The 24347-nt window shown below is 51.1% G+C and overlaps 1 protein-coding gene across 2 annotated transcripts in view; it reads right to left on the bottom strand.

The window, feature by feature from the left end:
• Positions 1-24347, bottom strand: part of LOC144755496 (adenosine receptor A3-like) — a 69637-nt gene that overhangs the window by 3996 nt on the left and 41294 nt on the right. Inside the window, exon 2 of one of the 2 annotated variants that reach the window (XM_078644478.1) lies at positions 18604-18672. The exons of the other annotated variant lie outside the window; for it this stretch is intronic. Within the exon in view, the coding sequence (XP_078500604.1) occupies positions 18642-18672 (31 nt within the window). The 3' untranslated portion in view covers positions 18604-18641. The remainder of the gene's footprint in view (positions 1-18603; positions 18673-24347) is intronic. 2 annotated transcript variants of the gene reach the window in all.

Here is a 24347-nt window from a genome sequence, read left to right as displayed (position 1 = left end):
TTCCAACATAAAGTCCATTCCCTGTAGGGAGATGGATCACCTCAACAGTTTTGGGATCTCACCCGTCATCTACATTACCCATCTGAGGGGCATGTGGTCTGTCTGAACATGGAAGTGAGACCCAAACAGTTAGGGCCTCAGCTTCGTCAGAGCCCAGACAAAAGCTAAAGCTTCCCTTTCAATTGCACTCCACCTCTGCTCCCTGGGGAGTAGCCTCCTACTAATGAAAGCTACAGGTTGGTCCCAGCCCTCGTTGTTGATTTGTGAGAGTACTGCTCCCACACCATGCTCTGAACCATCTGTCTGTACTATGAACTCACTGGAGAAGTCAGGTGCCTTGAGCACAGGTGCTGTGCACATGGCTGTCTTCAGGGCATCAAAAGCAGTTTGACAGGCATTGGTCCAATTCACTTTCCTGGGCTATTCCTTTGAAGTCAGCTCCGTCAAGGGGGCTACGATGGTGCCATATCCCTTGACAAACCGTTGGTAATACCCAGTGAGACCTAATAAGGCTCTCACCTCTGTCTGGGTCTTGGGAGACTCCCAAGCCAGAATGGTATCAATCTTCGCCTGTAGGGGCACCACCTGGCCGCTCCCCACCTGGTGTTCCAAATACACCACAGATCCCTTCCCTATCTGGCACTTGCTGGCCTTGATAGTGAGGCCTGCCCTTTGCAGAGCCTTCAACACTTCACAGAGGTGTTGCAAGTGTTCTTCCCAAGTGGAGCTGAACTCAGCAATGTCATCCAGGTATGCGGTGCTAAATTCCTCCAGCCCGGTCAGTACCTGGTTAACGAGTCTCTGGAATGTGGCAGGGGCATTCTTCAACCCAAAGGGCATGACTCGGAACTGGAAGTGCCCCTCTGGCGTTGAGAATGCAGATCTCTCTTTCGCCCCCTCAGTTAAGAAAATCTGCCAGTACCCAGACGTTAAAGCAAACATACTGAGGTACTGGGCAGCTCCCAACTGATCCACGAACTCTTTAGCTCTAGGATGGGGTGTGCGTCAGTCTTGGTGACCGTATTGAGCCCACGGTAGTCCTCACAAAACCGGAGTTCTGGAGTGGCACCGGGCGCAGCAGCTTTTGGCATTAAGACCACTGGGCTAGCCCAGGGGCTGCTGGAGGGCTTAATTACCTCTAGCACCAACATCTTGGAAACCTCTTCCTTGATGCTGACCCTGACCTTGTCAGCTACCCTGTAAAATTTCTGTTTCACAGGCAGACTATCTCCAGTGTCCACATCATGGACACACCAATTGGTGACACCTGGGGTCAGGGAGAACAAGGAGGCAAACTGACCCAACACCTGGCGACAGTCCCTCTGCTGTTCTTGGGTCAGGGTGGGCAAGAGGACCACACCATCCACTGACCCATCTTGCTCCTTGGCTGCCAGGAGGTCAGGGAGAGAATCACTATCTTCTTCCGTTCCAGCATCTGTAGCCATGAGCATTGTCAATTCAGACCTCTCAAAGTGGGGTTTGAGGCGGTTCACATGCAAGACTCTTAGGGGCTGCCTGGGAGTCTTCAAGTTAACCAGGTAGGTTGCTTCGCTCTTGCGCTCCACCACCTCATATGGCCCAGTCCACTTTTCTTGGAGCGCACAAGGCTACACTGGCACCATCACCCACACTTTCTGCCCAGGTTGAAATTCGACCAGAGTGGTATTCTGGTCGTACCATCTTTTCATTTCTTCCTGGCTAGCTTCTAGGTCCTCCTGAGTGAGTTTCCTGAAGAGTTGTGTCTAGTTGCGGAAGGCCAGCACATAGCTGAACACGTCCTGGGGGGTTTTCCCACGGGATTTCTCCCACCCCTCCTTCAGCAGTGTGAGAGGTCCTCTAACAGGGTGGCCATACAGCAGTTCATAGGGACTGAACCCTAAGGACTTCTGAGGCACCTCCCTGTAGGCAAACAACAGGCATGGTCGAAAGACGTCCCACTTCCATCTCATGGGCCCTGCTAGGCCCATAATTATACCTTTCAGGGTGAAGTTGAACCTTTCAACCAACCCATTTCCTTGCGGGTGGTAAGCAGTGGTGAACTTATAAGTTACCTGTTAGAAAGGCGATCCCAGGGAAGGCAGAAGATGTCTGACTGACCACCCCTGAGTCCACCCCTCCGTCTAGAAGGAGCCGAGCGGTATCAAGAGGCCTCCTGGGTGAGGGCACTCTCCTAGGATCGTACAGCAGAGTAACCGCACAACTACAAATGGACACCACACAAGAGGATAAGTTCTTAGGCTTTATCAGGAATAAAGGTTGCTTGTCTTCATCGATATATACAGGTAGATCGAGGGATCTGAAAAGTCTCGTAAATAAGGGACAGGGTAGCGGGACAGTCTCAGTACGAGGGAAGGAAGGGATACCCTGCGCACAGCTCTCAATCCTCGAGCCGGGGGGTCCCGAGGGGTTGAGCCGCGGCAGCGCCAGCAGGCCTCGAGGTGGTTTCGGTGAAGATGGGCCGCGGCAGCGCCAGCAGGCTCCAAAGATGGTTTCGGCAAAGATGGGCTGCGGCAGCGCCAGCAGGCTCCAAAGATGGTTTCGGCGAAGATGGGCCGCGGCAGCGCCAGCAGGCTCCAAAGATGGTTCAGCGAAGATGGACCGCGGCAGCTCCAGCAGGCTCCAAAGATGGTTCAGCGAAGGTGGACCGCGGCAGCGCCAGCAGGCTCCAAAGATGGTTCAGCGAAGGTGGGCCGCGGCAGCGCCAGAAGGCTCCAAGGATGGTTCAGGCTTCAGGGTAACTGAGTTCTTCTCGGGTCAGCCGCGACAGCGTCAGCAGGGCTCTTGACTCCAGGATAAAACTGCCGTCCTACTCCGGGGCTGGCCCAGATATAGGACTGGAGTCCTTTGATGTCCGGACCCTCTCGCCTGGGGGTCAGAGGGGCCGGGATGGTGGTGTCCAGATACCCAGCAGGGGGGTGGAGCCAGCGCCCAGGGAGGCCGGAGGCCGATCGATACCAGGCGTCCTGGGACGACTGGAGGGCCATCGAAACTTCCCTCCTCTAGGATCTTTGGAGTGGCCACTCTACCACCGGGGGGGATCTTGGTGCCTTGATGTCGGGGCTTCGCTGGGGCCTTGGCCGGGGCCGAGGCCACGTGCTCGGGACGTGGTGGTCCAAGATGGAGTCGGACGAGGCCTTGTGCTCGTAACGTGATGGGCCCAGGATGGCGTCGGGCCGGTAGGGTTGGGGATATGCTGGGTCCGCCATGTTCCAAGGGAGGAGAGCGATGGTGTGTCAGGGGGGTTGCTCTCGTTGGTAGTTCGTGTAAGGTCAGGCCAAGGGGCGCCCGGGGTCTGATGGAGGGCCGTTGTCGTCCTGAGCCCGCCATGCGGGGAGGGTTAGGACCTCGCCGTGGGGCCCGGTCCAACACGCGTCCCCCCCAGCTGAAGGCAGGGGAGAGTCACCCATCTTCTTGGGGGGTCTCCTCGCCGAGGCGGAAAAACCGCGACAGGCCATCAGCATTGGCGTGGTCGTTGCCAGGGCGATGCTCCACAGTGAAGTCCATCCCTTGGAGGGAGATGGACCATCGTAGTAGCTTCGGGTTCTCACCCCACATCTGAATCAACCACCGCAGAGGCCGGTGGTTGGTCTGCACCCGGAAGTGGGTGCCGAAGAGGTAGGGCCTGAGCTTCTTTAAGGCCCACACGACGGCGAAGGCTTCCCTCTCAATGGTGCTCCATCGTTGTTCCCTAGCCAGCAGGCGCCGACTGATGAAGGCCACGGGAAGTTCGATTCCGTCAGGGTTCACTTTTGAGAGGACCGCCCCAATGCCGTGCTCCGAGGCGTCTGTTTGGACCACAAACTCTCGGCTGTAGTCAGGGGCCTGGAGCACAGGGGCGGTGCACATGGCAGTTTTTAGTGTTTCGAAGGCCGCTTGGCACTCGGGGGTCCAGTGTACCTTGTGGGGGAGTCTCTTGGAGGTTAGTTCTGTGAGGGGCCCCACAATGCTCCCATAGTTCTTTATGAACCGCCGATAATATCCGGTGAGCCCCAGGAAGGCTCGGACTGCGGTCTGGGGGACCGGGGGCTCCCAGGCCCGGATGGCGTCAATCTTCGGTGGAGGGGAGCCACCTGGTTGCTCCCTACTTGGTGCCCCAGATAGGTCACAGACCCTTGGCCTATCTGGCACTTGCTGGCTTTTATTGTCAGTCCGGCCCGTCGGAGGGCCGTCAGGACCCCCCAGAGGTGGGTCAGGTGTTCGTCCCAGTCGAGGCTGTATACTGCAATATCATTCAGATACGCGGCACTGAACTCTTCTAGCCCCGCCAGCACTCTATTCACGAGTCTCTGGAAGGTGGCCTGGGCGGTTTTCATGCCAAAGGGCATCACGGTGAAATGGTAGTGGCCATCAGGGGTCGAGAAGGCAGATCGCTCTTGGGCACCAGGGGTGAGGCCGATCTGCCAATACCCGGCCGTGAGGTCGAAGGTGCTGAGGTACCTGGCGGCCCCCAGGCGATCGATCAGTTCATCCGCCCGGGGGATGGGATGGGCGTTGGTCCTGGTGACGGCATTCAGCCCCCGGTAGTCGACACAGAACCTGAGCTCCGGGGGGGCACTGGGGGCGGCGGCTTTAGGGACCAGGACCACGGGACTGGCCCAGGGACTGTTTGAGGGTTCGACTACCCCCAGAGCCAGCATCTTGGCCACTTCGGACTGAATGCAGGCCCGAACTCGGTCGGGAACTCGAAAAGCCCGGTGTCGTACAGGCGGGCTGTCCCCAGTGTCTACATCGTGCACACACCACCGGGTGACTCCGGGAGTGAGGGAGAAGAGGTCTGCAAATTGTCCCAGCAGCTTCTGGCAGTCCTGGTGCTGTTCTGGGGTCAGGGTAGAGGAGAGCGTGACCCCTTTGACGGAGCCGTCTTTCTCGGTGGTGCTCAGGAGATCTGGTAGAGGCTCGGAGTCGTCTTCAGCTCCGTCATCGGTAGCTAGCAGTAGGCTCAGTTCGGTGCGGGCAAAGTGAGGCTTGAGCCTGTTGGCGTGCAGAACCCGGAGGGGGTTCCGGGGGGATTCCATGTCCACCAAGTAAGTGACGGGGCTCTTGCGCTCCACCACTTTGAAGGGCCCCGTCCATTTGTCCTGGAGGGCGCAAGGTTCGACCGGGGACATGATCCAGACCTGCTGGCCCGGCTCGAACTCAATGGACGAGGCATTCTGGTCATACCAGCGTTTCATTTCTTCCTGACTGGACTCAAGGTTGGCCTCGGCAAGTTCCCGGAACTTCCGAGTCTGGTTGCGGAGGGTCAGGAGGTACCGGTAGACGTCCGGGGGTGCATCTTGGGCAGCCGTCTCCCAGCCTTCTTTGACCAAGCTGAGGGGGCCTCGGACAGGATGCCCATACAACAGTTCGAAAGGGCTGAACCCCAGGGACTTCTGGGGCACCTCTCGATAGGCGAACAGGAGGCAGGGCAGTAGGACATCCCATTTGCGTCGTAGCGGCTCTTCGAGGCCCTTGATCATCCCCTTCAAGGTTCGGTTAAACCGTTCTACCAGTCCATTTCCTTGGGGGTGATACGGGGTGGTGAACTTATATGTGACCCCGCACTGTTGCCACAGGGACCGCATATATTTAGATATAAAGTTGGTGCCCCGATCGCTCACGACCTCTCGGGGGAAGCCGACTCTGGAGAAAATCCCCATTAGCGCTCGACCCACCACGGGGGCCGTGATGGTGCGGAGGGGGATGGCTTCTGGATAGCGGGTGGCATGGTCCACCAGGACGAGGATGAAGCGGTGCCCCTGAGAGGTGCGGGGGTCCAGGGGCCCCACGATGTCGATCCCCACTCACTCGAAGGGAGTGGTGACCACGGGAAAAGGCTGGAGCGGGGCTTTGATTCTCCCCCGCTCTTCCCGCTGGCTTGGCAGGTCGGACATGTTCGGCAGTGGTTATTCACGTCGTTGCGCATTTTCGGCCAGTAAAAATGGGTCACCAGGCGGCTGTAGGTCTTGTCCTGCCTAAGTGTGAGCGGTAAATCCGTTACGCCCACGGATTTTTCGGATTTTTGGGGAATCCGCAATACGCGTATTTTACGGATTTCCCACGAAATCCGGAAAAAAATCCGCGCGGACGTATCGGGTTCAAAAGTTGAACCCCCACAATTTACAATGGCGCCAGCAAGCTGCCAGCGCCGTTGTAAAATAGTTACAAAGTTAGCTTGCACAGGAACCACTAGATAAAACGAAGCAGGTGCTGCTTTATTTTATCTAAGTGCTTCCTGTGCAAGCTAACTTTGTAACTATTTTACAACGGCGCTGGCAGCTTGCTGGCGCCATTGTAAATTACAGCAGCAGCTCACCCAAGGGACCCCTGCGCCCTTCGGGGCGATTGCATAGTAACACACACATGGTCGCTGTAGACAACTCTCTGGCACTTTAGGAAGCTGTAGTATAGTAAAAGCACTATACATTTACCCAACGAGGTAGCACTTACTGATGATTATCCAGTAGAAAGTACTCCAGTTGAGTAGAGGTATGGCACAAAACGGTGGCGTCTTCTTGAATAAATATGAAGGGCAGGGTTCATTCTGGCACGATGGTCCTGGCACAAAAATTAAACCTCAACAGGAAGCACTTACAGATATCAATAAAGCATGTGCCCTAGTTGAAGCTTAAATTCAGTGACTCATTCATCAGCCCAAAAACAATCGTAAGCGTTGTCAAGGCTGGGCAGATGTGCCTTCTTCCTAAATTTACTGTCGAAAATCAGCTGTGATGCTGGATAGACTTTGCATCCTTGACTTTCACGAGCGCAATACCCAGGCACATTGTGTTCGCACGGGTTTCTGCACGTTCGCGAGCGTTTTGTACAACAAAACCCTCGCCAACTTGCAGAAACCCGTGCGAACACACAAAAAAAAAATACGCTAGGATCCGCGGATTTTGCGTATTTTCGAAATACGCAAATCCGCAAATCCGCAAATCCGCGGATTGCCAATACGCAAAATCCGCTCATGCTTAGTCCTGCCCTAGGTGCCCGGTGAGGGGCACGTCATGTGCCAGGTTCAGGAGAAAGTCTCGGAATCGGAGGGGGACCACCAGCACCCGGCCGGCCCCCAGTTCGGCAATCTTCTGTTCGCTGTAGAGGAGGTCGTGGTCCCAATAGACCCAGTGGGACCCCGAGGGGGTCTCCGGCGGCTTGAGTGGCGGCTTGTTGACGGATTCCCTCAAGGGAGGGACAAGTTTTCTGTTCCTGTCGGAACTGTTCGCGGGTGGGGCCACCTTCTTGGCGCCATTGAGCTAGTTCTGGAAGGTGGCCGAGCTCGGTGAGATCTTCAGCGTCGAATTCCTGGGGCCCGTTTTCAGTGTTGGCGTCCTCGGAGACGGCGGGCGGCGGAGGTGCCGGCCACTCCGGTTCATCAGGTGGGGTGTCTTCGTTCGGGGCGGAGGCCCGGGCGGTCATGGTTCGAGTGGTCGCACAGACCCACTCGGGCAGGCCGAGCATCCCCAGATGCTCTCTCCTCTCGACATGGGCCCAGGGGGAACTTTCCAGGTCGTTCCCGAGGAGGCAGTCCACAGGGGCATCGTCCCGGACAGTCACTTTCAGCATGCCCGACAACCCTCCCCACTCGAAGGGAATGCGTGCCATCTGGCACAAGCTCTCGGAGTTGTCCGCCGACCTTACTGGGCACAGGATGTTGGGCAGGATTTGTTCAGGGGTCACCAAATGGCAGCGGACCGCCGTCACACTGGCTCCCGTGTCACGGAGGGCTTCAGCCCGGTGTCCATTAATGGTGACCCACTGGCGGTACTTCTGGGTGTTGCCTGGGATCGGGGCTCGGGGGATCATGTCTCTTTCGCCCAGGCACACCGAGGATATAGCTGCGGGCTCCCACTCGGTCTGTTCGGGGACTTCGTCCTCTTCCTCGCCTCCTTCTTCACCCAGGGCGGTGGCCATGATCTGGCGGTTTGGAGGACCGGTGGTGCCTGGTCGCTGGTTCATCGGGCAGAGAGGGTCATTAGCATAGTGACCCAGCCGCTGGCATCTGTGGCAAGTAACCTTGGGGCTGGGCCCCTGCCGTGCAGGAGGGGCCCCCCCTCGGCCCAGGGGTGGCGAAGTGGAGGTAGGGAAGGACCCTGCGGGGGCGTCTCGGCCCCTGCTCTGGCCTCCTCCACCGCCTCGTGGTCGGTGGTTCCCCGGGGATCCCCTGCCGTAGTCTCCCATCGGGCTCCGGGGGACTCGGGTGCTCACCCATCTATCCGCTTCAACAGCAAGTTTTCGTGGTTCCCTCAGTTTGCTGTCGAGTAGATGCTGCCGGAGTTCGATGAAGCAGTTGTTGGAAAGATGTTCCCATATAATGAGGTCGGCCAACTGCTGGAAGGTGGTGACCTGACTGCCTTTGATCCACTCCTCGAAGGCTCTGCTAAAAATGTTCACGTATTCCACCCAGGTGGTACCGGGGATTTTTTTACAGTCTCGGAATCGCTGCCGGTACATTTCGGGGGTGAGTCCATAGCGAGTGAGGAGGGCGGTTTTCATGTGTTCATACGAGGTCATCTCGGCATCGGGAAGCTCTAGCAGAGCGTCCCTCCCTTCGTTGACGAACTTCCCCCGTAAGCCGGCGCCCCAGTCCTTGAGGGGTACTCGATGAGCGGTCATGGCTACCTCATAGGCTTTGACCCATTGTTGGATGTTGTCGTTCTTATAGTACTCTTTGACGACATCCTTGGGTATCTACACCTTCGTGTCCACCGGAGGGAGCGAAGTCTCGCCCCCGGAGGCGTTGGCCTCATTTGTCTTGGCCTTGAGCTCCAGTTCCTTTAAGCCACGCTCATGCTCGTACGTGAGTCTCTTTTCTTCGAGTTCTCTTTGTCTTCGTTTCTCCTCCAGGTCTCCCTCTAGTCGTAGTTGCTCGAGGGCTATTTTTTTCTCGGCCAGCTGTAGTTCTCTGTCTAGCCGGAGTCGGGCTAGGTCTAGTTCGTGCAGCCTGTTCCTCTCTCGTTCTCGGGCGTCTTCGTGGGAGAGGCCCGTGTCTAGGTTTGCAGGTCTTTCCCCCGCCGGGGGCGCGTTGGTCTCCGGACTTCCGTTCGGGGACGGGTTATCTTCATTCCGGGGTGGCGAGTCTCCGGCTTCCACCCATGCTTGTAGGGCCAGTTTAAAGTCTTCCTTGGTGCTCAGGCCAGTGGTAGCGATGCCCAGATCTTTGCAGAATTGTTTCAACTCCTTATGACTATACTCTTCCATTTTCTCTTTCCGGAATTCTGCAGTCGGTCTTGTTTCCTGAGTAGTCATGTTTGCGGTGTGTTTTTCTCGGTAGTGGTTAGCTCATTCTCTGTACGAATTGCGTTGGCTCAGATCGCACCGCCTGCCACCAATGTTAGAAAGGCGATCCCAGGGGAGGCAGAAGATGTCTGACTGACCACCCCTGAGTCCACCCCTCCGTCTAGAAGGAGCCGAGCGGTATCGAGAGGCCTCCTGGGTGAGGGCAATCTCCTAGGATCGTACAGCAGAGTAACCACACCACTACAAATGGACACCACACAAGAGGATAAGTTCTTAGGCTTTATCAGGAATAAAGGTTGCTTGTCTTCATCGATATATACAGGTAGATCGAGGGATCTGAAAAGTCTCGTAAATAAGGGACAGGGTAAGGGGACAGTCTCAGTACGAGGGAAGGAAGGGATACCCTGCGCACAGCTCTCAATCCTCGAGCCGGGGGGTTCCGAGGGGTCGAGCCGCGGCAGCGCCAGCATGCCTCGAGGTGGTTTCGGTGAAGATGGGCCACGGCAGCGCCAGCAGGCTCCAAAGATGGTTTCGGCGAAGATGGGCCGCGGCAGCGCCAGCAGGCTCCAAAGATGGTTCAGCGAAGATGGACCGCGGCAGCTCCAGCAGGCTCCAAAGATGGTTCAGCGAAGATGGACCGCGGCAGCGCCAGCAGGCTTCAAAGATGGTTCAGCCAAGGTGGACCGCGGCAGCGCCAGCAGGCTCCAAAGATGGTTCAGCGAAGGTGGGCCACGGCAGCGCCAGCAGGCTCCAAGGATGGTTCAGGCTTCAGGGTAACTGAGTTCTTCTCGGGTCAGCCGCGACAGCGTCAGCAGGGCTCTTGACTCCAGGATACAACTGCCGTCCTACTCCGGGGCTGGCCCAGATATAGGACTGGAGTCCTTTGATGTCCGGACCCTCTCACCTGGGGGTCAGAGGGGCCGGGATGGTGGTGTCCAGACACCCAGCAGGGGGGTGGAGCCAGCGCCCAGGGAGGCCGGAGGCCGATCGATACCAGGCGTCCGGGGACAACTGGAGGGCCATCGAAACTTCCCTCCTCTAGGATCTTTGGAGTGGCCACTCTACCACCCGGGGGGATCTTGGTGCCTCGATGTCGGGGCTTCGCTGGGGCCTTGGCCGGGGCCGAGGCCACGTGCTCGGGACATGGTGGTCCAAGATGGAGTCAGACGAGGCCTTGTGCTCGTAACGTGATGGGCCCAGGATGGCGTCGGGCCGGTAGGGTTGGGGATATGCTGGGTCCGCCATGTTCCAGGGGAGGAGAGCGATGGTGTGTCAGGGGGGTTGCTCTCGTTGGTAGTTCGTGTAAGGTCGGGCCAAGGGGCGCCCGGGGTCTGATGGAGGGCCGTTGTCGTCCTGAGCCCGCCATGCGGGGAGGGTTAGGACCACGCCGTGGGGCCGGGTCCAACCTTACCCCACAATCCTCCCACAGAGACGTCATGTGCCTAGAGATGAAGTTGGTAACCCAGTCGGAGACCAACTCTCTGGGGAAACCCAAATGGGAAAAAATCCCCATTAATGCACGGCCTACCACGGGTGCTGTGATTGTCCTGAGAGGGACTGCTTCCAGGTACCGGGTGGCATGGTCCACCAAGACCAGGATGAAACTGTTGCCTAAGGCTGTCTTGGGGTCCAGTGGCCCCACAATGTCGCTGCCCACCCAATCGAAAGGGGTACTCACCACAGGAATGGGTTGGAGGGGTGCCTTGCACTTCCCTCTGCTCTTGCCACTGGCCTGACATGTCTGGCAAGATCTACAAAAGGTACCGACGTGCTTCTTCATCTGGGGCCAATAGAAGTGGGTGACAAGCCTTTGGAAGGTCTTGTCTTGCCCCAGATGTCCTGCGAGAGGCACGTCATGAGCCAGACCAATTAGGAAGTTCCTCACGGGTACCACCAGCACACGGGCTGCACCGGGGTCAGTGAACTTAGGCTAACTATAAAGCAAATCATCTTCCCAGTAAAGGAGATGATCCTTGGACGCTCAACTTGCTGCCTGGTCTGCAGCCTGTTGCTGCACACCAATGAGAGAAGGGCATTCCTTCTGCACCTTGCAGAATTCCTCCCTGGAGTGACCAACTACTTGCTGCCAATGGGTCAGCTCAGGTAGGTCTCCCAGTTCAGCCACCTGTTCCCCTGTAGGTTTCAGGGCATCCCCCTCATGTTCTGTACCTTCTTGGACCATGGGAACGGCTGGGGCTGGTTTCCCGCGCCCCTGCCTCCTCTCCTGGCAGGTTCCTGGACCACTGTTTCAGACTCCAGTTCTGCTGAATCACCCCTACTGGCTGCCAAAGATCGAGTGGTCACACAGACCCACTCAGGCAGACCCAACATCTCCAAATGAGCCTGGTGTTCCACTTCCTTCCACGGGGAACCCTCCAGGTCATTACCTAGCAGACAGTCTACAGGCATGGATGGACGTACAACAACCTTCAAGAGACCTGAGACCCCCCCCACTCAAAAGGGAACTGCGCTACTTTGCAGAGGCGCACTCAGTTGTCAGCTGCAATAATGGGGTGGAATACATTGGGAATGACCTGCTCTTCAGACACCCACTGACACCTCACGGATGTTACCTGGCTCCTGTGTCTCTCAGAGCCTCTATCTCCCTCCCATTGATGGTCACCTTCTGCCCATATTTCTTAGTGTTAGCTGGCAGGCAGGTATTCTGGACCATCTCTTGGTCTCCTAGGGAGACAAGGGTCACGACTGCTAGTCCCTCCTCTCTACTGAAAATGAACCCCCTCCCAAAGCTAAACTGGCTAACACTGGGGCTGGAGCACCAGTGGATGCTGGAAGTTTTTGGGGCATTTAGGAGCAAAGTGGCCCACCTCATTGCAGTGATAGCTAGTAGGGGGACCCCTGTTGTCCCTGTTGTCCCGCCAGCCCCTAGGGGGCCATGGCTGTCTAGGTCTGGGGGGTTGGGATTTCTTTTGGGGCCCTTGAGGGAACTCCTTTTGGTTACCTTGTCCCCCTCACTCTTCTGCTGGGGACCCTGCCCACCTTTGGCTGTGGTACCCACAATTCTTCGGTGGACCCTGGTACTGGTCCAGCGATCCGCCTTCTTAGCAAGCTCAACGGGGTCTGTCAGCTTGCTGTCTAAAAGATGCTGGCACAGCTCTGGAACACAAGACTACTCAAGTGCTCCCAACTAATTAAATGCAACAACCCCCTGTAATCAGTTACTTTGCTGCCCTTCATCCAACCTTCCAGTGCACGCGAGTACAAATTCACACACTCCATCCAAGTCCCAGACTCTTTCTTCTTAGAGTTCCTAAACTGCAATCTGTACTGCTCTGGAGTAAATCCATACCTGAGACATAGGGCCTCCTTCATATCGGGGTAGGTCATGGTACCTGTTAACTCTAAGGGCTCTAGAGCACTCCTCCCAGAAGCTTCAAAAGGTTTCCACAGGCCCTCCCCAATGCTGTTCAGGCACATCATTCATTCTTAATGCAATCTCATAAGAAGTAAATCAGGCATGCATATCCTCACTTCTATGGTAATTCTGTACCAGATCCTTGGGAATATATTCTTTACCCCCTACACTGGCAGTGCGCTCCACCATTTGAACTGGAATCCACCTGCTTGGCCTTGATATCCAGTTCCCTCATGCTCAACTCATGAGCCAACAGCAATTTCTTCTCCTCCAAGGCACAGGCATTAGTGCTCTCCCCCACAGCCTTTTCTCTCTCCTTCTCCATTTCCAATTGCTTCATCTTTAATCTCATGACTTCCAAGTCATAGTCTCTTACTCTTTGATTCTCTTCTAACTCTTCTGGGGTAAGGCCCCGGCTGGAGTGGTGACTGCCAGCCCCTGAGTTTGGTCTGCCCTCTGGCAAATCCTGGGGTTGAAACCCCCCCTTCCACTTGCATCATTTCCCTCTTGGGCCTCCCACCAGGCCTTCGAGATGCTCTGCAGCTCTTCCTTCCTGAAGCCGCTCTTTTTGGGGCACTCAAACTTGTTGCAAAATTGTCTGAGCTGTGTAACTTTGTAGGAATACAAATCTTCAATTACAAACTCCAATTCTGCTTCCACACTGGGTGCCTTTCCATTCACAGACATGAGGCTTTGAAGAGTTACTCAAAAATAGAATCAACCCCGAAAAAAAACGTAGTATGCGGTGGCGTAGTGGTCTGCACTCACTAGTGATGTACACCAATCACTGTGGGTCTAGTACAAATACAAGTTCAAATCCCACCGCTGCCACCAATGTTAGAACTGGGGCTCTCTAGTTGGCAGAGGTAGGTACCACTGTCCAAATAGGGACCCTTGCTTCTAGTCGGGGTAAGGAGGATACACTCTTTTGATAACCCCTGCTCACCCCCTTGGTAGCTTGGCACGAGCAGTCAGGCTTATCAAAGGAAATGTGTAAAGTATTTGTACCAACACTCACAGTAACACAGTGAAAACACCACAAATGGACTCCACAACAGTTTAGAAAATAAAGGTATTTAATCTAAAGTAGACAAGACCAAAACGACAAAAATCCAACATACACAGTTCAAGAATATGGTTTCAAAAGAGTTCTTAAGGTTGTGTTAAAAAAATCCACAGCTGCGTCACGTTTTAGCCAACAGTACCTTTAACTGTAACAAAGTTCCAAGTGAAAAGCTGTTGCGATGGAAAGCAAGCGATGCGTCACTCCTGAGACTCTGGGGAGGCGATGCAACAACCCCGCTCGATGTAGCGTGCGTGTTGCGGTGACTCCGGTCTGTACGGGGAGGGATGCGATACCTTGCGTGGATTCCAGTGCACAGGTTTTCGTGGAAGCGGCTCGCAAAAGGGACGATGCGACGATCTTTGGGGCAGCGACGATCTCCGGTGCGGCGACGATGCGCGGTTCAGCGATGATCATCTAATCGTGCGGCCCCTCGATGCGATGGCTCTGCGACAACTCTCGCAGCGACGTGATGCGGTCCGCAAGCAAGCGGTGCGTCGATCTCACCCAGTGACGGCCAGCTCTGCGAAGATGCTCGCAGCGATGGTAATCTTCCCACACTGGTCGGGTGCATCCCGCAAACGAAGGATGCGACGGCTCTGGCAGCGGCAACAGGCCCAGCGGCGGTCTAGACCTTCGTAGCAGCGGGAATTTCCTCGCACTGACGGGGATGCACTCCGCAAGCAAGCGATGCGTGAAAACTTGCAGAAAGTCTTTAAAATCTTGGATTCCAGCTTCCCAACACAGGTACAACTTCCAGAGGCACCACTACTAGCCCAAACCTCTAGCAAGGACAGAACTCTCTCAGCAGAGTTCAGGGAAGCCGGGGGTGAAGTCCTTTTGTTCCTGGGACTTCTTAACAGGGAGCTAGCTCTTCTCAGGTCCTTGGAGATTCCTTCAAGCAAGGGTACACAGCACAAAGCAAAGCCCTTCCCCTCTTCTTGGCAGCAAAACAACAGCAGGTCAGTCTTCCTTCTTCAGTTTCAGCTTTCTCCTTGTAGAGGTTCCTTCTTGATTCCAGGATGATCTAATTGTCTGTAGTCTGAGGTCCTGTACGTATACCCCTAAAAGTCTTTGTTCCCTTTGTGCAGGAGGGCTCTGAGCCCGGTCTGAACCAGTTCTGGGGGTTCCCTGAGCACTTTGTTTTCCTGACCTCTCCTTTCCTTTCAGAGAGAGGGGCAGTGTCGTGAGCCGCCCAGCAGGAGGTGGAGCCCGCATTGTGGAAGGCAGGCACAGCCCTTTTCATGCCCAGGTGCTATCCCCTCCCACCACTCAAGATGCAGATGCAGTCATTCAGCCTAGGGCTGACTCAGCCAACCTCATGGGGACTCCCCAGCCCCTTTCATTCTCAGACCAGACAGTCAATTCACAAACAGGCCAAGGCACACAGAAAGGTCAGACAAGAGAACAGCAACTTTCTAAAAGTGCTGTTCTCAAACACAGGATTTAAAAAACACCTTTCCTAAAAGATGTGTTATTAAATTCTGAGTTCAGGGATAACAGACTTTTATGTCCTACCTTGCTCCTATGTGAAGATATGCTGGTAGCCACTGTAGCCAGCATTCCCCATGATAGCCTATGGGCAAGGTAGCCTTCCAATAGTAAAAAACGAAAATGGCTGTCATTCACTACCAGAGCATGTCACCTGCACAACTACATGCTCTACCTTTCACAAGGTATAACAAAAGGGGGGAGAGAGAGAGAGAAGTGGATTCGGTCTCCCTGGGCAATACGAATAAACAAAGTAGAATCCACTCAGAAGGGGGGAGGGGGGTGTTTGTGATCCCTAAAGTGATGGGGAACACACAGTGTTGTTTAAATGCCCCTCACACACCAACAGGCCCCTTGGTGTCATGCTTCATCATCGGGGCCTTCGCGTCCCTCTACGGGAAGCGGCGTGCTACGACAAACGACTACGTAGGAGCACTAAGTAGTGAGCTATGTGAGGGTGTGTGTGTACTAAGGGGAGTGAGTGAGGTGATAAAAGGGTGGATAAAAATACCTGGCACGTGGGCGAACAATTATTTATTATGTCCCCGGCTGGTATTGATAAAAGGGTGCAGAATCTGGTTGATAGTATACGTATTAGGGTATATCAACCATCAGGGTGTCAACATGTTTCGGAGCGCAAGGCTACCTTTCACATACACTGCACCCTTCCCAAGGGGGTACCTTGGGCCTTCCATAGGGGTGACTAATGTGCACAGAAAGGGGAGGGTTAGGCCTGGTCAGTGGGGACACTGACCAGGAGGACATGGCAGTTCACAGACTGCACACAGGCACTGCGGTGGCAGGCCTGAGGCACCATGTTAGGGCTACTCCTGTGGGTGGCACAATCAGTGCTGCAGGCCCACTAGTAGCAATTGTATCACCAGCCCTGGCACACTCAGTGCACTTTACTAGGGACTTCTTGGTAATACAAATATGCCAATCATGGATAACCAATTTACAATAACAATTTACACAGGGAGCACTTGCACTTTTACACTGATCAGCAGTGGCAAAGTGCCCAATGCATCTAGACAAGCAAAAATGAAATCCAGCACAGCGTAAAAAATACAGGAGGCAGAGGCAAAAAGACAGGGTAAACCACGCCAAGGATGCCAGGTCTAACAATATCATATATGATTTTCTCTCCATCTTTGGCCACGACGAAGAATGAGTATAGCATGCTAATAAACAGGCATTGATAATATACAAATGGTAAAAGTGGGAAAAACCCCGATTTCCGCAATTAAGCTCTCATTGCGAATTTTGATATCCTACGTGGACCATTAACTTTCTGGGTGGTGGGAGGGAGAAGGAATTCCACCCTGGGCCATTATAAGTAGACTAACGCTACAGAGGACTAGTTCCCCCCAAACCTTGCATGACAACAACCCTCTCACTGATATATTCCACCTGCCCTGAACAGGTGGAAAATGGCCGCTGATTTTTCCCTGGAATTGCAGAAAAACGACCAGAAAAATATCAGTTGTTCCCACCTCTTTTTGATTACACTCGTAATTGCTGGATTTTGGTGGGGGGGGGGGATACTAGCCACAATAGGACATTACAGCCCACAGTATCCCTGCACCAAAATCCATCAAACTTGTAACAAGTGCTTTAGTGTTTGTATTAGTTTCAAATTTGCGGAACAAATGTGGGTTTGGAGTGGCACAGACATGTTGAAGGTTTTACTGTGTTACTGGAACATTGTATTGAACTGCAGCATTTATATAATGCTTACTACTGCAACGTGGGGCTCTAAAGTGCTTGCCTACATGGGTAGGATGTTACACTATGTATGGTGTCTGGTTGGAAGTGTGGTGTCTTTGTCTTGGTCCTAATTAGAACGTGGTTTAGGCCATGTGTGATGACCCCCTCAGTGGCAGTTATCGTATCATGGGATGCATTGCTTAGTAATGTGATAGGTGATGATTTGTGTGAGACAGTGGCACAGTTTATGTTTTTATAGTAAACACAGCTTTGAGCAGCTCTCTAGGTCTTTTTATGGTGTTATTTATGATCATAGGCTACTTAACTGGTTACTTCACTGGTTGTCCATTCTGCAACATTTTGTTTAAAGTTTATGGTCCTGAGCAGCCATAGTTTAGAGGAAGAAATGATGGAGAGATCTGTTGAGAAACACCTGTCTGATTGATGTCAAGGAGTGGTCATAGTACGTAGCATTTCGGGACCAGCAGTGGTGGACTAAATAAAGTCTTCCATTGGCCAGCTGCATGTGGCAGATCTCTTCAGTTATCCCATACCTCTTCACTTTCTGTGGACTGGTACACCACCGGACAATGAACATAATCCATACTAGTTCTGTTTTATGTGAGTGTAAAATTGTTAACCATTAAAAGGGAATTATTATGCAGCCTGTATGAGCTGCAATCAACTGCCCGAATGCTGAGTTTTATGGTATTACTGTGGGGCAAGATGGTTATGCCTTGTATTGTATTGTAGTTGCATTTATATAGTGCTTACTGCGGCTGACAAGGAATTGAAGAGCTTTACGCTGGTGCTCTGGATCTAAGGTTAGTGGTTAATCCAGATGTTACTAGGATTAGTCTTGTTCTCTTAGACTAACCATTCAATGCATTCACTTCAGTTTCATTGCAGTGGTTTATATTAACAGGAGCAGGGGTGTTTCTTGGTCAGTAAGATTGGGGAGGATTTCAGATTTTGCAACAATCAGGCTGGCATACAATATTAAAATACATAATAAGACAAGCAGGGTGCACGAGAGGGGCTGCAGGAGAAGTGGAAAGGGAGACGAATGCAGATGGGTACGGATTAAAAGTGAGAGATAACACAATATTTTGTAAAATAACGAACATTTTTGAAGATTTTTAGAACAGGGAGGGAGAGAGTGTATGCATTTTTATCTGTGTGAATGGAACAATTCACGGTGAAATCCGACAGAAACCACACTACACACGACTGAAAACACCTGGACCTAACGATTTACCAGAAAATACATTTACTGGAAGGGTGTAACACCCAAACACCCCCCCCCCCATCCGAAGCTATGCCCCAGAACAGGAGATAGGTGTGATCAATAGACTGTGTGTGTGAGTTCAAGCTGATGGTAGATGGGATTTACAGATGAGATAGAGGGTGAATTGGTATTATTAGGATGTAGGTATCATTTTCAAAGAAGAAGAGGTTGTGATTTTTGGAATGAAACTAAGGCAATTGGCAGAAATACAGTAATAATGAGTAAGGCAAAGTGGCATGTGACTTAATGTAGGCTGTGGTCAGAAATAGGAGGCAGGCAGAGGAGGGAAAGTATAGACATGGTCACTCGTGAGAAAGGAAGAGAAGAGATTTTCATGCAGGGTTTTGGGAATACAGAGGAGGCTTTTCTAAACAACATGCAATTGGAAGATGAAGAAATGTAGAAAGAAACAACATTATTTGCATATGATATAATACTGTAATGTACTTTGATACGTACTGCGATAGGCAAACAGTCTATCCACTGCCAGGCTACCACTAGTCCTCTGCTTCATCAAAGACAGCTAATCTGGTCAAGGATTGAAAATGTTAGTTAATGGCTGGATGAATATATAGGAAACTTTCAAGAGCTTTAGCTGCACTGGAAGGAAGAAATAACCTTATGATAATAGCCACATGGGGAAATATACAGTATAAACCATCCAAACATCGAAAATGAGATTTGAGAACCAGGGCAGTGATTTTGCCTTTAGAACATGCCAAAGCGAGTTTCTAAAACTGAATCTCCCTTCTTGCATGAGGCCCTGCCCAATGTCCTCCTAACCCACTCTCTGAGGGTTCATAGGGTGGGCCACATCGATAAGCGAAGCAGCTTACACAGGAGCTGAGCCTGTGAGTCTGGTGAGACCAGTCCAACTCTCAAGGAGAGTTGGGGAATGGGAGGTGTTTATATCATACCATGTCACACTCACCCAAAAATATAGTTCTCTCATCACAAACTAGATCGCCCTCAATCCAAAAATATATCACCTGCACCACCAAACCTGACCATCCTTACTTGAAAACAAAACAACTTATGACTGCAAACCATACCACGTGCATCACTGCAACACAGCTTTAAACCCGAATCACCTAACCCTCATACCTTGATCTCCGTCACCTAAAAACCAAAGCAGCCTCTCCCTCCTCCCACACTGCACAATATCTCTCATCCAGAAACATGATATTTAAGTCCTTATCACAAAATCTTAACATATACCATTCAAAAACAGACTATCACGGGTCCAAAAACCTTGTCACAAAGCGCCAAAACCAGCCCAGTGAAGATGGAAGATAGAGTGCAGAGGAACCCCCAGCCTCATATCACTGGAGGACTATGATTGCCGATTTACATTTTTACAGTTAAATCATTTCAGTGCCCAACTCAGAAAACAGCTTTAGGGGCATATTATCAAGAACCGGCATTAAAATTATCTCCGCTTTAGCGGCGATAATGGGCTTGATAATATGCCCTTGCGAATTCCCATAGAAGTCCAGGATCTGGTGTGAACATGGGCTTCTGTTCGAATTCTCAAGGGCATATTATCAAGCAGTTTCCTGCCGCTAAAGCGGTGATAATTGTAATGCCGTTCTTGATAATATGCCCCTTAGTTCCCTAATTTTGTGCTCGAAAATAACGCATCTAGCTCATACATCCTTGAAAATCAACTGCCCAGAAAGTGCCAAGCAAGAGCATCATGAGTATTCAACATGGGGAGGTAGTTTCGTGATAGTGATCAGCAGTGGAAGCCGGCACAGGTAAGAAATCGGTAGGGCAGTGGAGTGGAGCAGGAGCAGGGTGGGGTGGCGTGGCAGTCAAGATTACGGATAGGTAAAATTAAATCACAAAAATAAATAAAACCACTTACCTTGCTCGCTGCATCTCCAACTCCGTGATGTGGTGAGTGAAAGGTAAGTGGTTTAATTAATAATTTTGTTTAATTTCACCTATCGCATCGTCTGGCCACTCCCCCCGCCCACTCTAACCCACCTCGCACCACCTCACCACTCTTACCTGTGCCAGCTGCCACTGGTAATCAGGGAAGGGCACGAGATACCTCTGCAGTGACAAAGTGCAAGAAGGACAAAAAGGCAAGAATTTGTAGAGAAAGATAGACGGGAATGGAAAAAAAGAGAACGGAACAAATTAAAAAATAAAGTAAAAGGGGAAGGAATGGGAAGCAAAGGGAGGAGGAATGGAGGGGAGGATCTTGTAGCAGGGCCATCTTAACAGCATTATAGGCCCCCGGGCAAAGCAGTGCACTGGGTCCTGCCTACACAACCACTCACAGGAATACAAATGTAAATTATCTATAAAATATGCTTATATTTAATGGTACCTCCAACAGTGTCTTGAAATTAAAAATAGATCAGCATGGGGCACCGATGCTCATCGGGACCCCGGGCAACTGCCCAGCTAGCCCATGCGTTAAGATGGCACTGTCCTGTGGTCTCTGTGCCCACATGAAGGAGGTCACTTTCAGCTAGAGGTGGGCGAGCTGTCAAATTTACAGGGAGAGTCGAGCCAAGGGTCGGGCTCGTATCTTAAAGCCCCTGCATGAGCCTAGCCCTGAAAAAGTTTGCTATGTAAATCACACAACAAGCATTGTGTAAAATACGAAAAATTTACTTCACATATAAAAAAAAGTCTATGTCTATTTCTTTAACATGTGAAGCTTTGACATAGATATGTCATTTTATACCACTGCACTGATAAGTACTTGTTAAAAATGATAATTTTTAAGGAAAAACCATTAGTGCACTAAGAAGCAAGACAGTTGTCATGTAAAACTCCATCCCTCTGGAACTCCCTTCCACTCTCCCTTAGACTTGCACCTTCATACTCTGGTTTCAGATCACTCCTTAAAACCTTCCTCTTCACTATCTCATACCCTTAGATTCTGTTTCACATCCTTTGTCACTACGCTCCAGCACAGCGGAAAGAAACCTAATGGTGTTAGCCGCGCTCAACAAATCAATTTAACATAACATAACATAACATAACATAACCCATATGTGGCCCAGATTAGTATAGAGCAACTTGATAGTCTATTAAATCAAGCACTATATGCTTTTACACAACTGCTATTCTGAACTCACATATTTGAAAGTGCTTTCTTCCACGATAATGAAAGAAAAAGAGTTTTGATGAAATAAAATATTTCCGAAGATCACATAATTTAAGCGGGGAAGCCACAATTACCCTAGGTTTCTAGTTTCATTTTGTACAATTCAGCCAAGAAATGGGTATCTATTTGTCTTTCATTATGTTAAGGCTTTGCAAACCTTCTGGGTGAATGTGCGCTTTACAAATACACATTATGTTATGTTGTGTTTATATTTGTACCTCTTTGTGTATTTTCTGAAGTTTTTAATAGCTTGAGCTCAGCCTGAAGGCATTGGAGTGCTTTTCAAGTGCACTAGTTACATTACCCAACGTTGCATGCATTGTTTAAAGGCACGTGGAGACCAAGGGGCAGATTTACAAGCCCCTTGCGCTGCCAGTGCATCACGTTTTGTGAGGGAAACATCCTTTACAACGCAACTTTTACCACGCAGTGACTTTACGACGCAACTTTTACAACGCAAACCATTACAACGAATTGCGCTGGGGGGCGCTCTAGGATAGGGAATGTGTTTAATGTACTATCCAACACCTTCCCTACTATCCACGGGGACTGGAGTTGGAATAGTAAATTAAACAATTCACTATCCAGCGCCTAAAAGCACAATGCGTTGTAATGGTATGCGTTGTAAAAACAGCGTTGTAAAAGCATGCGATGTAAAAGCATGCGTTGTAATGTCATACATCCGTTTTGTGATGCACCGGCAACGCATCTTTTCTGCTCCATATTTACCCGGCCGGCTAAAGCCACCCTGCGTAGCTTTTTCTGTCCTTGTAAATACGGCCCCTTTACATGCAGCACTTTGCGTGAAAGGGGCGTTCCATGAGTGTTGCTGTGGGTGTTCCCACGCAACACCCATGGAACCAGACAGATTTCCAGATTTACAAGAAATAGTAAATCTGGAAATGTGTCTGAATGCTACACCTCCCCAGGGGAGGCGCAACTAGAATAAATGTATTCAGTTCTCCTCGGTTTGTTCACTCTTTCTATGCTTTCTGCAATCTGCAGCACACATAGAAAGAGGAAATAACGTCTTGTGATTGTTTATATACAGGAAGGTGTCCCTTCCTGCACATAAACAATCCTTTAAATAAAGACGTTTTACAGGTTCCACTTGTCCTAATGCAGCACACATAGAAGTTGAAAACCACATTGTTGTAAATATGTTGCATCCCTGTGATTCCAAACTAGTGCAGCACGGTGCAGCAAAATCCCTGGCAGCACCATTCAGCGTTAGTTTATGGTAAATGTGCCCCAAATTATTTGCCCAGAATCGCAGGATGCTGAGCCGACGGCGAGACTCAAACCTGGTTTCCCAGTTCCAAAGTCGGCAGCTCTGGCTGTAATGCCACATCCTGTATGCAGGAATGGTGGTAAACAGAAGCCACATGAAAGCTCGGCTCGTTACTGGCTCGAGGTTCCAACAGGACTTCAAACTGAGTCAGAGCCCGATTTACGGCTCGGATGTGGCTTAGGCTTTCAGTGCTAGCCCACCTCTACTTTCAGCCAAGGACCCTGCTGTCCTGCAAGCCAGTTGGTTACGATCCTTGCCCTGGTCCTATGCAGCCAATCCAAAGAGCACTGGAGGCCCTCACATGGCAGCACCTGCAGCACATGCTACTCCTCTTCAAGGCAGGGTGCTTCACGTTGGAGCTGGTGCTCCACTGTCTTTATTTCACCTCAAAACATAGGCAGAGAACGGGTGTCGTAAAGTGTGGTGCCAGCCAATTGTTTTTCCTTTCTCTTTATCTTTTAGTAAAGGTTTGGGTGCTGCTACTTACCTTGTTCTGGTAAATAGCGCCTTTTAGCATATAGTTTGCTTTTTCCAAGGGGTATTAATGTAAGCCCATTAACAATTAACAATGAAATGCTAGCATTTGCATTTGAAAGGCAATCTCTACCCTTTCACCGACTGAGCTGGTTAACCATATATTTTCTGCAAGGAAAAAGGCAGTGAGTCAGGAGCTACATTTTATTTTGCATTTCACATATCTACTAACTGGTAGTTTGACATTTAATACTAATAGCATGTACAATGCAGGGCTTGTAGTTTTGATATTAATCCTTCCATTATGGATCGAAAACCCTGGAACACACAGTGTGTTGGCTCAAATGCCTGAAATGGTAGAAGGTATTCTGCATGACATGGAGACACATGTTAGCTATGTTTTAAAATTTTACTAAAACTTCTAGTTCACTTCAAAAACTGCTTGTTTCACATGTAAATCAACATCACTTAACTCTCTCACACATACATGAAGGTACAGCACACGTAGCTAACACAGTAAAGAGGGAGGTAGAGGACATAAAGGGCTGCTCTTCAATCTATGTAAACTGACATAAACACGCAAGAAGTACAAGGCGGCCAAGTCTCTTATTTTTTTTTATAACAATCTTTATTCATTTTCTCCAGTAACAGTACAGAGTAAGGAATTTATCGATGATCTATTTCTACGTAGTAAGATCATACAAATATACATGATAGTGACATAACTTGCGTACAATCATAACATATTGCAACCGAGTACCACAATAACAGTCACACCTTCTTGGCACCCAAATTGATAGTTATCATTCGAATATAACATTTCTTCCCATCATGAAAATGAAATGAAATGAAAAATTATATTTATATAGCGCCAGACTACCCGGAGGCCTCACAGCGCTTACACTTATTGCTAAGGCGGGCTACCAGAAGAAATTAACATGTTTTTGCGTACAAGTGTGTTTTCAGCGCTTTCCTGAAAGCCATCCTATTTGGGTTCCCTCTCAGGGCGAGGGGAAGGGAATTCCAGAGCCTTGAAGCCGTATGGGAGAAAGAGCGACCACCCCACCGTGCTTTGTTAATTTTTGTTGTGGTCACTAGATGCAATGATCCGGAGCGAAGGGCTCTGGAGGGGATATAAGGCACAACTAAGGGGAACAGGATGGCAGGGCCAGTTCGATGGAAAGATTTGTGCACAATGCACATGGCCTTAAACTGTGCTCTTGCAGCAACTGGAAGCCAGTGCAGATCTTTTAAGGTATACTTCGACTGACTGCCAACGAGGAATGTTGTACAGTAGTCGAGCGGCACAGT

Source organism: Lissotriton helveticus, chromosome 5_1 (assembly GCF_964261635.1).
Source record: "Lissotriton helveticus chromosome 5_1, aLisHel1.1, whole genome shotgun sequence".
Lineage (NCBI taxonomy): Eukaryota > Metazoa > Chordata > Amphibia > Caudata > Salamandridae > Lissotriton > Lissotriton helveticus.
Note: the sequence above shows the minus strand (reverse complement) of the source record. Positions and strands in the feature narration are given on the sequence as shown.